The sequence below is a fragment of the Populus alba genome, chromosome 13 (assembly GCF_005239225.2).
Source record: "Populus alba chromosome 13, ASM523922v2, whole genome shotgun sequence".
Taxonomy (NCBI): Eukaryota; Viridiplantae; Streptophyta; class Magnoliopsida; order Malpighiales; family Salicaceae; genus Populus; species Populus alba.
Window position 1 is genome coordinate 11654097 of NC_133296.1, and position 15231 is coordinate 11669327.

The 15231-nt window shown below is 31.5% G+C and overlaps 1 protein-coding gene across 3 annotated transcripts; it reads left to right on the forward strand.

Moving 5' to 3' along the window:
- The first annotated feature begins 7908 nt into the window (after nt 1-7908).
- Nucleotides 7909-14346, forward strand: LOC118035493 (amino acid permease 8). 3 transcript variants are annotated; one of them, XM_073403804.1, is made up of 6 exons: nt 9853-10174; nt 10497-10730; nt 11021-11114; nt 11391-11748; nt 11839-12060; nt 13272-14346. In XM_073403804.1, the coding sequence occupies exons 3-6, from the start codon at nt 11077-11079 to the stop codon at nt 13698-13700; spliced, it is 1047 nt and encodes a 348-aa protein (XP_073259905.1). In that variant the 5' UTR covers nt 9853-10174; nt 10497-10730; nt 11021-11076; the 3' UTR covers nt 13701-14346. The 3 variants fall into 3 exon arrangements, with proteins under 3 accessions (XP_073259903.1, XP_073259904.1, XP_073259905.1); XM_073403802.1 differs by lacking the exons at nt 11021-11114; nt 11391-11748; nt 11839-12060; nt 13272-14346 and having other exon boundaries at nt 7909-9914; nt 10497-10638; XM_073403803.1 differs by lacking the exons at nt 11021-11114; nt 11391-11748; nt 11839-12060; nt 13272-14346 and having other exon boundaries at nt 7909-10174; nt 10497-10629.
- The last annotated feature ends 885 nt before the right edge of the window (nt 14347-15231 follow it).

Consider the following 15231-nt stretch of genomic DNA (forward strand, 5'->3'; position numbering starts at 1 on the left):
TTAAAACCTCCCGACCTAATTACTTGTCTAACTCGAGTTTTTTAATTAAACCGAATAGAAGTTGAACTGATGTGAATTAGTTGATTTCACGAGTCTAAACGCAACCCGAATGACCAGTAAAAACATGACTTACATTTAAAAAAAATTTAAAGATGATAATTTTTTAAATATTGAAATGATGTCATAATTAATCGACATTGTTCACCTTGCGATCTGGATCATGAATTCTTCATATTGACTATGACATTTTGAATCACACTTTGTTTTATTTAAACTATTTTGCTTATATGATTAAAAAAAAATAGATGCTCACAATATCTACCATCAACCCTAAAATAGATGTTCGTTTGAGATTGTAATAACAAAAATAAATCATGAAATCTATTTTCCAACCAATTTAATATTTAAAGATGAAATAAAAAATCAATTAAAAAAAATTAGAGGAACAAAAAACAACCATATAGAGTTTGGTGCGTAAACCCTCCAAATCTGTGAATTGAATAATCAAGGTCAACACATCAAACTGCGAACGAGTTCATAGACTTCACTAGGATTAATTGCTTGTTTTTTAAGTTATTTTTTTTATTTAATTATATGATAACAAAAATAAATGATTGTAAAATCAAGCACCAACAATGCCGAGATTTGTTTTTAGATCATAATAACCTCCTAGAAAGATAAACGAAAAAAATTATGAAAGTTAATTCAGAATCAAGCCAATATTAAAGGATGAAATTAAAAAAAAAAATTAAACTCGTCAAATCCCCGAACCTGGATAACCTATCAAATCCACAAATAAGTTTATGGATTTTATAAAGTTTAATAACATGGTTTTTCTAAAAATATATTTTTTAGTTCAATTAAAAAAAAGTACCCTATCAATCCCTGAACCAAGGCAACCTGAGTTTTCTCGCTAAACCCGTAAATCAGATTATAGACTCCACATGCTAGAGCATGCCCAGTTATTGGTTCTGCTATTGGTTTCTGCTATTGGTTCTGTGGTTTCTGCTATTGGTTCTGTGGCTGACATGCTAGAGCATCTTAAGCATGCCCAGTTATTTCATATTAACCTTTAGATTGTGCAGATCCTCGTCGTTTTCAGATAACTAGCAGTGATGTTATTATTGCAATTTTAATCTTTGAAAATAAATTGTCATATATTTATCATAAATATGAGGGATTTTGTTTTTCTTATAGAAAACAATAGAGCAGTTGCTCGTGCTATGCAGCAGGTTCGGATCTACTTCACAGAGTTCTTATATTCTGGAGCAAACCCAGAAAACAGCTGGATCAGTTTAGGTACACCAGCAAAATTTCTTGTCAAGTTTTTGTTTTTCTTCGAAGATTACACGAAAGAACCTTGATAAAAAATTAAGCAATTGCCTTGGGGAGCTATTGTTCCTCCAACGAATCGATTGTGTTAGTGTCAACAACCAAGAACACAAAGGCAAAGAGAAAAGGACAGCACAGCCGTGAAAGAAAGAAATGTAGCATGTAAGACGGAAGTTGAAATTGATATCCGTAGGGATAACTAACAGAGGTGCTTCAGTTTATCAAGATTGTAGACGCCAAGTAGCGAAAAAAAGATGAAAAAAGTCCCGAAGCTTTATTTATTTATTTATTATCCCGAGAACATTCAATTAATTTTATTTACACCAGCAACTTTTTTTTTATTAATATTTTATATTTATTAAAAGATCAAAATATTCCTTATTTTTTTTGAAAATAACAAAACATTTGTAATTAAAAAACAAAAAAACCCCTGCAAAGAAGCTTTATTTATTTATCTTGAGAGCATCCAAGTAATTTTATTGTATAAGAAAATTTGAAATATCAATAAAGCCCCTCTCCACCAATGAATTATTACAAAAAAAAAAAAAAAAACTATTATGAAACTACCAAATGTTCTTGACCATTAGTGAATAAAAATTATCTTTTTAAGGATAATTTAATCATTTTATTTTACATAAAAAAAGGACAAAAATTGACTTTTGGTACAAGCTTTAAACCAGGAATAACCAGGAATAATGAAGTCATTTCACAGTATATAACAAAAGCACAAAGACAAATAAAACCCTATCAATGTGGCATTGACAAATGAACTCTTATTAAATGACAAAAATACTTCAAAAAAAAAAAACAGAGGTGTTTGGCTGGTTTTGAAGGGGAAAATGGAAAAAAAACATTTGGATGGTTCACAGTGTTTTTCCAATGCATTTTAGTATTTCTTAGTAGTTAGGTGAACTATTAAGAATCCTTTTGGAATAAAACAAAAAAATAAATATGCAACCTTTTAAAATTAATTTTTTTAGATCTAATTATAAATTAAAAAGCCTACGAAAACTATTTGTATCAATAAATAAAAAAACAAAATGTTAAAGCATCTATTTAACTCGTCTAGCTGCAAGCGAATAATTTTTTTCTCCAACACAAAAGAATTAATATGTTGGTATTATTAACAAGTTTTTTTTTTTTTGTACTTCAAGTAAAAAATATAACTGTAAATCACAAAATCAATGCTTATATATAATAAAATATAATAAAGATTATATACATTAATAAAAATATGTAAGATCTCATATTAGTTTTTAACGTAGCCGAAAAAATAGAACAATATTGTAATTGCTACAATGAAACATCATTTTTTTAATTTATGTAAAATAAAATTAAAAAAAGTGTAAAACAAATTACAAAAGAAAAAAATAATATTTTCCAAAAAAATTGTAAGAAAAAAAAGGAAAAAATAAAAAAAACATTAAAATCATGAATTTGGAATGCAAGTTATAATTTTTTAAAAAAACAATAAAAGGTATATAGGCTGCCTTAATATGTTTTTTTACATGAAAAATTAAAGTGTCATTTGAAAAACTTATAAAATCATCTAACTAAATAAATTGATAATAATTTATGTAAATAAAAAAATCATTAACAATAATCAAGAAAAAAAACTATAAAGATGAGATATTTACTTGATTATATTTACTAATTTTTTTTATTTAAATAAATAAAAGATAAATCCACTCTAAAAAAACTCATGGACTAAACGATTAATATAAACAAAAATAACTGAATAAATCCACACTATAAAAATATTATAAAAGGTGTTTGATGGTAACATAAAAAAAAAAAAAAAAAAACTCAAGTGAACTTGATAGCCAACCTTGGTGAAAAAACCAAACACATGATTTAAGACATGAAATTGAGATGACCCTATAAATAAAAAAGTGAAAAAAAATACCAAAATGTTTATTTGAAAAACAATTCTGTAAAAAAATATCAAAGTTGACCTGAACTAATCCTTTAGATTTATAACCCAAATCATGAAATTAGAGTGACCCTGATAAAAAAAATATGAAAAAACAAAAAAGTAAGATTCTTAACCGAAATAGTGAGGGATGGAATTGAGGAAAAAAATCAATAGGAAAACAATGCAAAACAAAACAAATAGTAATTGAAAGAATTATAACTAAATTCAACATAAAAATCAACTGAAATTAAATGTTAAGGGAAAGTTAAAATGAAATTAAATATTTAAGGATGGAATTGAAAAACACAACTCAATTAAGAAATTGATTAAAAAAATAAGATTTAAAAGAATTGGCACCAAACTTGACTTAAAGATTCAATGAAAAGAAATGCTAAGGATGAAATTGAAGAAAAAGAAACAAATCAAGAAAATGATTGGAAAAAAAAAAAGCAATTAAAGGAATAAAAGTCAAATTTGATTAAAAAATTTCTAACAAGATCAAACAACTAAGGACGAGACTAAAATAAAATCCAATTTAAAACAAAAAATGTAAATAAAACAATTACAATTAAGAAAAGAAAGACTGAACAAGAAAATAAATAAATTATAGGGCTAATATAATTTTTTGCATGGCCAACACATAATTTGAGGAAGAAAACAAAGGAAAGGAAAAAAAAGAAAAAGAAAAACCAATTGATGCCAAACCAGACTTTACATGCACCACCTAGAAAGAAAGACAACGCTGAGATGCATCAAATGATGTGGCGAAAGCTTGATTTCAAACATCGCACATGCCAACAACCTTTTTTAATGTGCACAAAACAAAAAATGTCCCCATGACTAAACAACAATAACAAAAAACTCTTATGAAATTACAATCAAGTCTTTGAAGCCCAAACAAAAAAATTTAAATGGCAAGGGTAATGAAGTAATTCAATTGTTCATAAAATTATAAAAAAATAAAAATTCCTTTAGGACTAAAAAATAATTGTAAGAGTAATATGGTAATTTCACTGTTATGAAAAAAATAAAAAGACATGACAAATGAAAAATGACAAATTAATCATATGCAAATACCAGTAAAGATTTAAAAATTAAAAGATAAAGAATAAAAGGGTAATTTAACTATAGCTCTAGACATATTCACTGTGGATGAGCTAAAAAAGAAAAACCCTCGCTATTTTACTTCATTATAATAATATAATTATAATGGTACATTTCTTTTTTATAGCTTTACCATTGGTAACAGAAAAAATAATTGTTTCTTGGGTATTAGTTTGGAGATTTCAACAGAAACTAATTATTTAATATATAATTTTTTTTTCTCAAATCATGAATTTATTTCACTCCTTGACTATTATGCGGGACCAATAAATGAAACAGAATGATTTTTTTTTTCACAATCATGTTTAATTGATTACTATGTTAAATAATACATTGATTAAAATAAAACAATATTTTTTTAGAAGCATTTTTCATAACTATTAAATAAACTATAAAATAATCTGATAATATTTTAATTAAACATAACTTTGTGTTTTGTAAAACAACATTATTAATATGAAACAATAAAACTTTTGTTTAAGAAGCATAATAATTCAAAATAAACATCCACACAAGGTATTTTTTATGTGTTTAAGAATCACTTCAACTTAAAAATTTAAATTATTAGACGACTTCTTAAAATATAATTTAATTTTTTAATACACCACTTGAAATGAAAACTTTTTAGATTTGAAACTTCAACAATACTTTAATACCATGTTAAAAAACTAATGCAACATAATAATTTAAGCTTTGATGTCTTTTTTTTAGGAAGCATAATAATTCAAAATAAATACCCACACAAGATATTTTTTGTGCTGTCAAAGAATTATTTCAACCTAAAAATTTAACTTGTTAGGTGATGCCTTAAAATATAATTTAATTTTTATACACCACCTGAGATGAAAACTTTTTAGGTTTAAAACTTCAACAATATTTTGATACCATGTCAAAAAACCAATTCAACATAATAACTTAAGCTATTAGGTGAAATTTCAAAATATAATTTATATAATTCTTTTATAACTCCTCAAGTGAAATTTCTTTAGGTCTGAAATTTGCATAAACATACATTACATTGTATTTATTTTTGATTAATAAAATGAAGGTGGTGAATAATTTAATTATGTAAAACACGTAACACTTTAATTAAACATAAAAGTTGTTACAATCACTACTCTAGATTCCCAGGAAAGAAATTATCATTTTATCTTTATTCCTAATAGATGGAGATAGAGTTAGCGATAAAAAAGATTTCCTCATATTTTGAATTCAAAATTTACCAGCATTAATTAAGAAGAAATGATAATCGAGTAAGGCCCATCCACTCAAGATATATTTTGAAGTGTATTAATGGATCTGCAAGGAAATCTTAAAAATAAAACTCTATCACGAAATTTCAAAAGTATTAATTTTCATTATTAATTTTTTTTCCTTAGAATGAGGCACATTTAGGGACCGTTTGGTTGTGCGGTCGAAACTGCGTTTCGTCAAATTTCAAATTTTTTTTTTTTTTTGTTAAAATTGAGTTCAGTTTGTACTTTTTGGATCGTTTTGATGTGCTGATGTCAAAAATAATTTTTAAAAAATAAAAAAACATCATTAGCATGTATTTCGACATAAAAAGCTATTTGAAAAGCAACCGCTATCACACTACCGAACACGCTCTTGGCATGGAGCCGAGCGGATTAATGGGAGAAAGAAACCTGGCACAAAAAAATACCTCCGAAAAGGAGGAATTACACTCGAGATGTGTGTACCGTATGCATGGAGAGATAATGGGAAAAAGAGAGTGCATTTTATTGGGAAGCGAAAGAGGGGGAGAGCAGAGCAATTTAGGTTCATTGAACATGGTCATTTTCTTATCTCGGTAGTGATGGCATTACGGTTGGAAAGTAATTTTTTATTTTTTTAAATTAATATATTTTTTATATTATTTTGATAGGTTAATATTAAAAATAATTTTTAAAAATAAAAATAATAATATTTTCATAAGTTTTGAAATAAAAAATACTTTAAAAAACAATCGCTATCATATTTCTAAAAATTCTCTGTCCATTTATGTATAATTAATAATTGTTGTTTTTAAGGTATTTTTTATCTATAAGATATTGAATTTTTTTTAAAATTTTATTATTGATATTAGTATGTTAAAATTATCTAAGTAAATAAAAAAAAGAAAGAAAAAAAAAACTCAAATTTTAAGTTTATATCTTCCTATCAAATACTCATGCATAGTCTTGATTGGCTGGGGCTATGATACACTGACTGACCAAAAACACCCTCTCGAGTTCTGCGCTGTGGCAATTAATTGGAAGAAGGAACAAGCAGCGGCCACCTGGCATTACCATGCATGCATATTGTTTCTATGCATGGTGTCATAGATTGGAGAGATACCAAATACAGTACCTTACTAATTAAGCGCAACTATTTTTGTTTTATTTATTTATTTATTTCAAATTAATATATTTCTTGATATTTTCAAATTATTTTCATATATTAAAATAAAAAATAATTTTTAAAAAATATTATTTTAATATATTTTTAAATAAAAATATAAGTTACAACTCTAAATTCAGCAACAGTGAGCAGGTGTTATTTTCTAACTAGACCTCCTTTGACTCTCTTTCCGTGGGCTCCATCTATAAATAACATTCACTTCTAAAATACCTACTCCACAAGCCACGAGGCACAGGCCACAACGCCGTCTCTCCCTCCCGGTGCCATTTCATCAGCAAGCCTGCACCCTTCTGCACGCACTCTACTCTTCTCATCTCTCTCATTACCTTCTTTCACTTCTTCTTTCGCTTGTTCGTGGCTGGACTGGCTCAATGGAAATGACGATGGATGCAGGGGATGATGGCCGCGTTAGAACAGGTAGTTACCACCATCTTTCATCACCATTTTCATCAAGTAGTCTCTGCATGTCCCTGTGGTTTCTATTTTTTTTTTCTTTTTATCGCTCATTTGCATGGATAGAGGTTGATATTTCCATGTGTTCTGGCCTTTTTCTTCTCTTCTTTCTGAGGAGATCAGTTTCATGTCGACAAATTGGTGACTTGACTGTTTTCCCCTTTTGAAGAACAGCATCACAAACCCTAGCGGAAGATTCTCTGTTTCCCCTTTTCACCCAGCCTTTTTATTTCTGTTACAGAATCGTCACGCTTTTCTCACTCGAAATTTAAAATTGGATATTTTTTTATTATTATTCTTTTTTCATAAACAAAATTCAGAGCGGGTGCTAACTCTTAAAGTTATCATTGCCTTATTGGGCTGGTGTATATTTTGATTTCAGATCTGACTCCTTAGGCTGGGCCCAACTAGTCCATCACAATGGGCCTAAGGTCCTTATAAGATATAGGCCTGGACCGAGTGAGTACAGGCCTTGTGGCCCGCAGCAAAATTAGTTGACTTTAAATGGTGTTTCGTACCGATTGTTTTTTAAGATTTTTTTATTTAAAAAAGTATTAAAAATATATATTTTTAATTTTATTTTTAATATATAATAATATAAAATTATTAAAAAATTAATTTAAAATAAAAATAATTTTAAATTAAAAATAAAATAAATTAAAACCTGGTCGCAATTGCATTATATCATCTTATCAAGAAGAAGTGCAGCCAAAGCCTCTTTGATTGCTCCCGGAAAAATGAGAATGGCAACAGCATTGTCACAACCCACCACCCCCACCACCACTATTTACTCAGCTTCGAAAACGCCACCACCCCAGAACAACCCTAATTCTATTTCTTCCCAACAAGAATTATCTCTTCTTTCTAAACTCCATTATTGTAAATCTGTATCACAGCTCAAACAAATCCATGCCTTCATCATCAAAACACCAAGGTCTCAAACTCACCACATTTATGCTAAAAAACTCATCTACTCACTCTTACAACTAAACCATTTCTTTAGCCCCCCAAATGACAAAAACCTTAACTATGCTCACTCTCTTGTTAAGCAATGGGATAAACCTGATGTCTATGCTTACAATGCATTAATCCAACGCATGTCATCGACTTCTATGCAATCTTTTCACTTGTATCAGGAAATGCTGATAAAGGGCATTATTCCTGATACGTACACTATACCCTTTGTTCTTAAGGCATGCTCCCATTCTATGTCTCTTTGGGAAGGTCAGCAGATTCATGCTCATTGTATTAAAATGTTTTTCACGGAAAATGTGTATGTTAATAACACTCTTATGAGGCTTTATGCTGTCTGCGGAATGCTCGACGTTGTCGAGAAGCTGTTTGAGCAAGGTCCTGTTAGGGACCTGGTCTCGTGGACCACGCTCATTCAAGCATATCTCAAGATGGGATTTCCAATAGATGCCGTTTCGGCTTTCTTTCGAATGTGCCAAGCAAATTTAAGACCGGACAATATGATTTTAGTTGTTGTGCTTTCCGCGTGCTCCAAGCTGGGAGACTTGAGTTTGGGCAGGAAAATCCATGAATATATGGTTCAACTTAAAGTGAATGTTGATTCGGATGTTTTCCTTGGCAATGCATTGGTGGACATGTACTTGAAATGTGGGGAAGCTGGTTTTGCTAGGCACATGTTTGATAAGATGCCTGTTAAGAATGTAGTTTCTTGGAATTCAATGATATCTGGTCTAGCTCAGCAAGGACAATTTAAAGAGGCATTGGATGTATTTAGGCGGATGCAAAAGGTGGGATTGAAACCAGATGATTTCACTTTGGTTGCTGTGTTGAACTCTTGTGCAAATCTTGGAATGCTTGATCTTGGAAAGTGGGTTCATGCTTATATAGATAGAAGTCACCTAAGGGCAGATGGGTTTATTGGGAATGCTCTTGTGGATATGTATGCAAAGAGTGGAAGCATCGATCAAGCCCTCAGAGTGTTCCAAGCAATGAAATTAAGAGATGTTTATTCGTATACTGCAATGATTGTAGGCTTGGCAATGCACGGGGAAGTAGAGAGTGCGCTATCTATCTTCTCTGAAATGCCCAGAACAGGCATAAAACCTGATGAAGTAACATTTGTGGGTGTTCTTTCCGCGTGTAGTCATGCAGGATTGGTGAAAGAAGGACGGAGATATTTTGAGGACATGTCCAAGGTCTACAACCTAGAACCTCAAGTAGAGCACTATGGTTGTATGGTTGACCTTTTGGGTCGTGCTGGACTAATAAGTGAGGCACAAGAGTTCATACAGAATATGCCAATTGCTCCTGATGCTTTTGTTTGGGGGGCACTACTAGGAGCATGCAAGATGCATGCGAAGGTTGAGCTTGGGGAAAGTGTAATGGAAAAACTCCTAGAGGTGGAGCCCCGGAAAGATGGTGCATATACACTCATGTCGAACATGTATTCCTCTGCAAATAGATGGAGAGATGCTTTGAAATGGAGAAAGGCCATGAAAGAAAGAAACATAAAAAAGACTCCAGGGTGTAGTTCCATTGAAGTTGATGGTCTGGTTCATGAATTCCGCAAGGGTGAAAAAGCACATCCAAAAGTCAAAGAGCTATACAAGTTGCTGGAAGCAATGAATGGTCACTTGAGAAACTATGGGAATTTGGTCCACATCAATGGATTATGTTGATCCAACTACAGGATACAAGCACCATTTGTCTTGATAGATCAAGATATAGTCCATATGGAGTGAGAATTTGATATTTGATCCACCTGTTCGCTTCCCAAATTTTGAGGATCGTATATTAATTGAATATCATGTCAATGTGAACATAAAAAAATAAGCATCCCGTATCAGTCGAACATCATCTCCACTTCATGATTTATCCTGTAATTTTACTTATGTTCCATGTTAGAAACGTCATCTGGGATCAATGACTTCTTGTTTTGCGGTAATAACATGTTGATTTCTGCAAATGATGCCCACTTGTTTTGGCTAGTGTAATCAGGTAACATGTCATTGAATATAGTATAATCAGGATTAACCTGCAACTAGTAAGAGCACGTACTAGTGGCTTCATTTGATGAATAACAACTAGAATCATATTCGAACAAAATAATAGGCTGACCCAAATTAAGAGAACCTTCAGACACTTGAGATAAATGAGATGATACTTCAATGAGGGCTGACCTAGAAATATGCTCATTTATATGACACCATCACATTGCTGCTAACAAAAAATTGCATATACTTTTACCTTTTCACATTCTCTATTTCTTATATAATGTTCAGGTTATGACAATTACTTACCGTGTTTCATTGTGATTTAGGTACCTTGTGGACTGCTACAGCCCATGCTTTTACGGCTGTTGTTGGTGCTGGCATATTAGCATTGCCTTGGAGTGTTGCTCAATTGGGTTGGATCCTTGGCCCCTTTGTCCTCGTCTTCTTTGCCATTGTTACATACTATATTGCCTCTCTTCTATGTGATTGCTATAGAACACCAGATCCAGTAACTGGAAAAAGAAACTATACGTACATTTATGCTGTGAGAGAACTTTTAGGTATGTATCTATCCTTTTAATGTGCATTGTTATAATGATTACCAAAATAAATTGTTTTATATGCATATATTCCTTTTTATAAAATGTAATTAATATAAATCATTTTGATTATCTGTTTATTTCCATTCTTATTGTCCATAACCTGTAGAAGACTTGAGTGGACCATAACCACAGTAATATAAGGCACAAAGTAAAAGTTTCACAAAATATCAGGGTTCTATACTTTCCACCTGAAATCATGGCTTATCATGTATTATATGTCAAACAGTAATTGCTTTCGGTTTGTGCAGGTCCTAGGAGTGAACTGATTTGTGGAATATTGCAGTATTCAATATTATGGGGAACAATGATTGGCTACACAGTTACAACTGCTATTAGCATAGCGTGAGTTGCTTCAAAAAACTTTTTTGATAAAATACATTGATCTGTTGCAATTTATTCTTGATTGTGTGCTGGTATATTGTAGTTCTTTAACTCTCTTCTAGTCCACCTACAGCTTTGCTGCATAAGCCTAAACAATTTATTTCTGAACATCACAATCTTAAAAGTTTCACGAGCATGTGATACCCATGGATTGAGCATAAGACATTCCTTCTTATTCAACTGTGTGCAAGTGCTTAAGATGTTGTAGCTAATGCTTCTGTTTCATCTTCTGAATAGGGCTGTAAAGAGGTCAACTTGTTTTCATGACAAGGGACATAATGCAAAATGTGGAGTGTCAGGAAATCTCTATATGCTTATATACGGAGCAATAGAAATATTTCTATCTCAATGCCCAAACTTGGAAAAAGTGGCAATCCTTTCAGTAATTGCAGCAGTCACATCATTTGCATATGCGCTCATAGCATTATGTCTATCAACTGCTAAACTATCCTCAAACCATGAGTTTAAAGGAAGTCTCATGGTAGCAATGGTGGGAAATACTGAAGCTACATCAGAAAGATTTTGGCAAGCTTTTCAAGCTCTTGGAAACATTGCTTTGGCCTATACATACTGCATGCTACTCCTAGAAATTCAGGTTTTGCACTTTCACCTAAAATTGTTTTTCATTTATTATAGTCATTTTCAACAATTTTCCATCCTGATTATGTAAACCACTTTCCTAAAGGATACCCTGAAGTCAGTTCCAGCAGAAAATAAAGTGATGAAGAGAGTATCATTGTATGTTGTTGTTGGGACAGCATTCTTTTACATTTCTCTGGGATGCATTGGTTATGCCGCATTTGGAAATGATGTTCCTGGAAATATTCTCTCCGGATTTTATGAACCATTTTGGCTTGTTGACATGGCCAACATTGCTGTAATTATACATTTAATTGGGGCCTATCAGGTATATCCGTGCTCAATCCCTCCTTGTCATGTATATGTGCTCACACTTGCTTGCAAAACAACTACACGAATTAGCCTTTGCAGTTATGATGCTTCACATTTAGTTGAAATTCAATAGTACTTTCCCTCATTATTATGCAAGTTACTGGTGGAGGCTATTCACATTCAAGTGTCAAGACTTCAATTGCATCTAGGTTGATTGAATGTAAAGCTGATGTTATCACATTCTATGCAGTGACATGTAGTTACACAATTTGGTTATTAATTTTAAGTTCAATTAATGCACCAAACAGAATTACTTATAAATAAAAATGAGCCTTTTAGTTATTTTCTTGCATCAATGATCTATTTTTTGTATATAGAGGTAGACTATTTTCTTTGCAATTATCCTGCAATAATTTGTAGGATCCAAGCGGCTAAAATTATGTTGTAATTCACAAAATATCCCATGCTTGATGCAACAAATTTATCTGTTATTTATTTGAAGCTTTGCTGCAAACTAAGGTAGCCTTAAGCCATAAGCCATAAGCCCTAAGCCCTAAGCCTGTTAAAGTCTATGCTAGCCTTTCTTAATATTAGTTTTTGTCCAATGCACTTGTGGGTATAGTGAACAACTTTGAGATATTTTCAAAATTACAAGGAAGCAAATTGCTTAAAGTCACTGGATTTCCAGCATTGCGACAATGCCTTAATTTACACCATCTAATTATTGGCTTCATATTTCTTCTCTTAGCTGAATTACATGTCTGAACTGGATTCGTTCTGTCCTGAAAGTAGCACTTTTACATACATGGTATGAAGGATACTTGACTATACTTTGTATCTTCTTGATAATGGATTGAAAATTTCCTTTCTGGGTGCATGTGTTTTCACTATCAGCTGAAACGGTAAAGTTGGTGAATTTTGATCGCAGTTAATCATTTCTGAACAGATTCTTGAAAACTTATTTAACATGGATTTACTTGAAATTAATAATTTCATGAAATGACACCATATGGTTTTTATATTTGGATATTCGGTACATGCTCTCTGTCCATTCTGACAATTGTAGAAAGATCCATTTTCATGAAAATGATTGAGAAATTTATTTACGCCAGGCATCCTGAATATTCTACTTTGGTTTCTTTCATTTTCTTTGAATGGATTATTAAACTTACCACCTCGCATGATGTTTGATTTCAGTCCAAATTTTGTTGTCATTGCTCTTCTCAGGTGTATGCTCAACCAGTTTTTGCTATCAATGAAAAATGGATTGGGTCAAGATGGCCAACATCATCTTTCAACAAAATCTACACCATCAGATTCCCATGCTCGAGAAAAGGTTCCCTTCACTTGTCTATGAACAGGTTGTTTCTACGCACAATCTTCGTTGTTATCACAACTGCAGTTGCAATGATGTTTCCATTTTTCAATGCGATTCTCGGTCTTCTCGGCTCAGTTTCCTTCTGGCCATTAACAGTCTACTTTCCGATAAGCATGTACATTGTGCAGGCCAAGATCAAGAGAGGAAGCTACCATTGGTTTGGTCTCCAAGCCCTAGGGTTCGTGTGCTTGATTGTAACTGTCGTTTCTGGAATTGGTTCAGTTGCAGGTATGGTAGAGTTTCTTAAGAAAGCAAGACTGTTCCATATTGAGATGTAAGGCAGCAATCCCTTTGTGGTGCTGGCACTTGTTTGACATTTGTTTTTGCCAACGTTTTCTAATCAAAATTTGAGACAGTTATCATAAATGTTTGACGATAACATGTTATCTTTTGATCTCGTGACTGATATATTAGGACATCTCCAACTCAGGAGGTAAAAGGACAGCCAAAATACCTCTTCTCTCCTGTAAAAGCCATTTCTATATATATATTCCCTAAAAAAGCTAGCAAGCTATTAACAATTTAGCCTTGAGCACGCTTTTACTCGTATGCATTGCTATATTTTTCCTTGACCTGAATATAGCAAGCCAAGCTTTTTTATGGTCTAGAGTTGAAATTCCTGTGGCTGATCCCAATCTTGGATATTACAGAAAAAGAGAGGAGATTAGGGAAGAGATGGTTACCAATGCAGTGCACGTATTTTGTCGGATTTCCAATTGAGTTATTATATTTCCATTTTTTCTATTTGAGCTCTCATATATTTCTCAAAACTGATCAATCAAGTACATTTATTCCAGAAACACCATTCAGTGTGGCAATGAAGAAAATATTTTGAGAAGGGTAATTTCACAAGTGTGGCAAAATTTTCTGAAAGTAAGATGAGGATCCATGCAATCGTCCATTAATTTGGTTCCCATAATCCCACCCGTTCTGCCTTCCATCAGCATGTAGTTGTGTTGTACTGTCTTTAAAATAATATTCAATAGTCTATTAATGGTGTGTCTGGGATTCTAGTAGTGATAATAGTTCAAAGTACTTTTTATTTAGAAATATATTAAAATAATTTTTTTTTAAAAAAATTATTTTTGACATCAACACATTAAAATGATCTAAAAACATATATATATTTTTTTCATTTTAAGCAAAATAAATAAATTTGAGGGAACGTGGTTTGCACCACATTCCCAAACACACCATAAGAGTGGGGAATGCGCTGCGAATTCATGTAGCCTTTAACATAATGTTAAATAGTCTATTAAGAGCACATTGTGGGTTCATATTATTTTTTTAATAAAAGATTTAGATATTGCAAGCACATTTATTTTAAAAAAGAAATCCAATAAATTAGATTATGGCCTAAACCAACTAAATAAATTGGTTTTATTTGAATCATATGGAGAGAAATAAGAGACAATGATAGCAATGATAGCAAACGAGAATATATAATCAATCATATCATTGGAAAAAAAATCTTTATTCAAGAGAAAAAAAAGACGATGTTGTTTAATTTTTAGCCAATTAAACATGGAAGGACGAAGCATGGTAAAAAAACTAGTGTGAGCCAACTTGAGACAACACAATAGACATGTAATCTGGACATTAAGGGATGAGCTAGTCTAAATTAACCTAATAAACTTGCATCCTAAGTTATGAAATTGAGATAATTTGATAGAAAAAGAAATTGAAGAAAACCAAAAAGCTGATTTTGTTAAAAAAAAAAAAAACAATATTTTACAATGATATCAGAAAAGAAAATAAAAACAAAAAAAAAGATGTCAAGCCCCGTTGATTTTTTAAACCCATAACTAG

Coding starts and splice junctions, on each gene's coding strand:
- LOC118035493 (XM_073403802.1), top strand. CDS start 7,942: ATGAGAATGGCAACAGCATTGTCACAACCCACCACCCCCACCACCACT.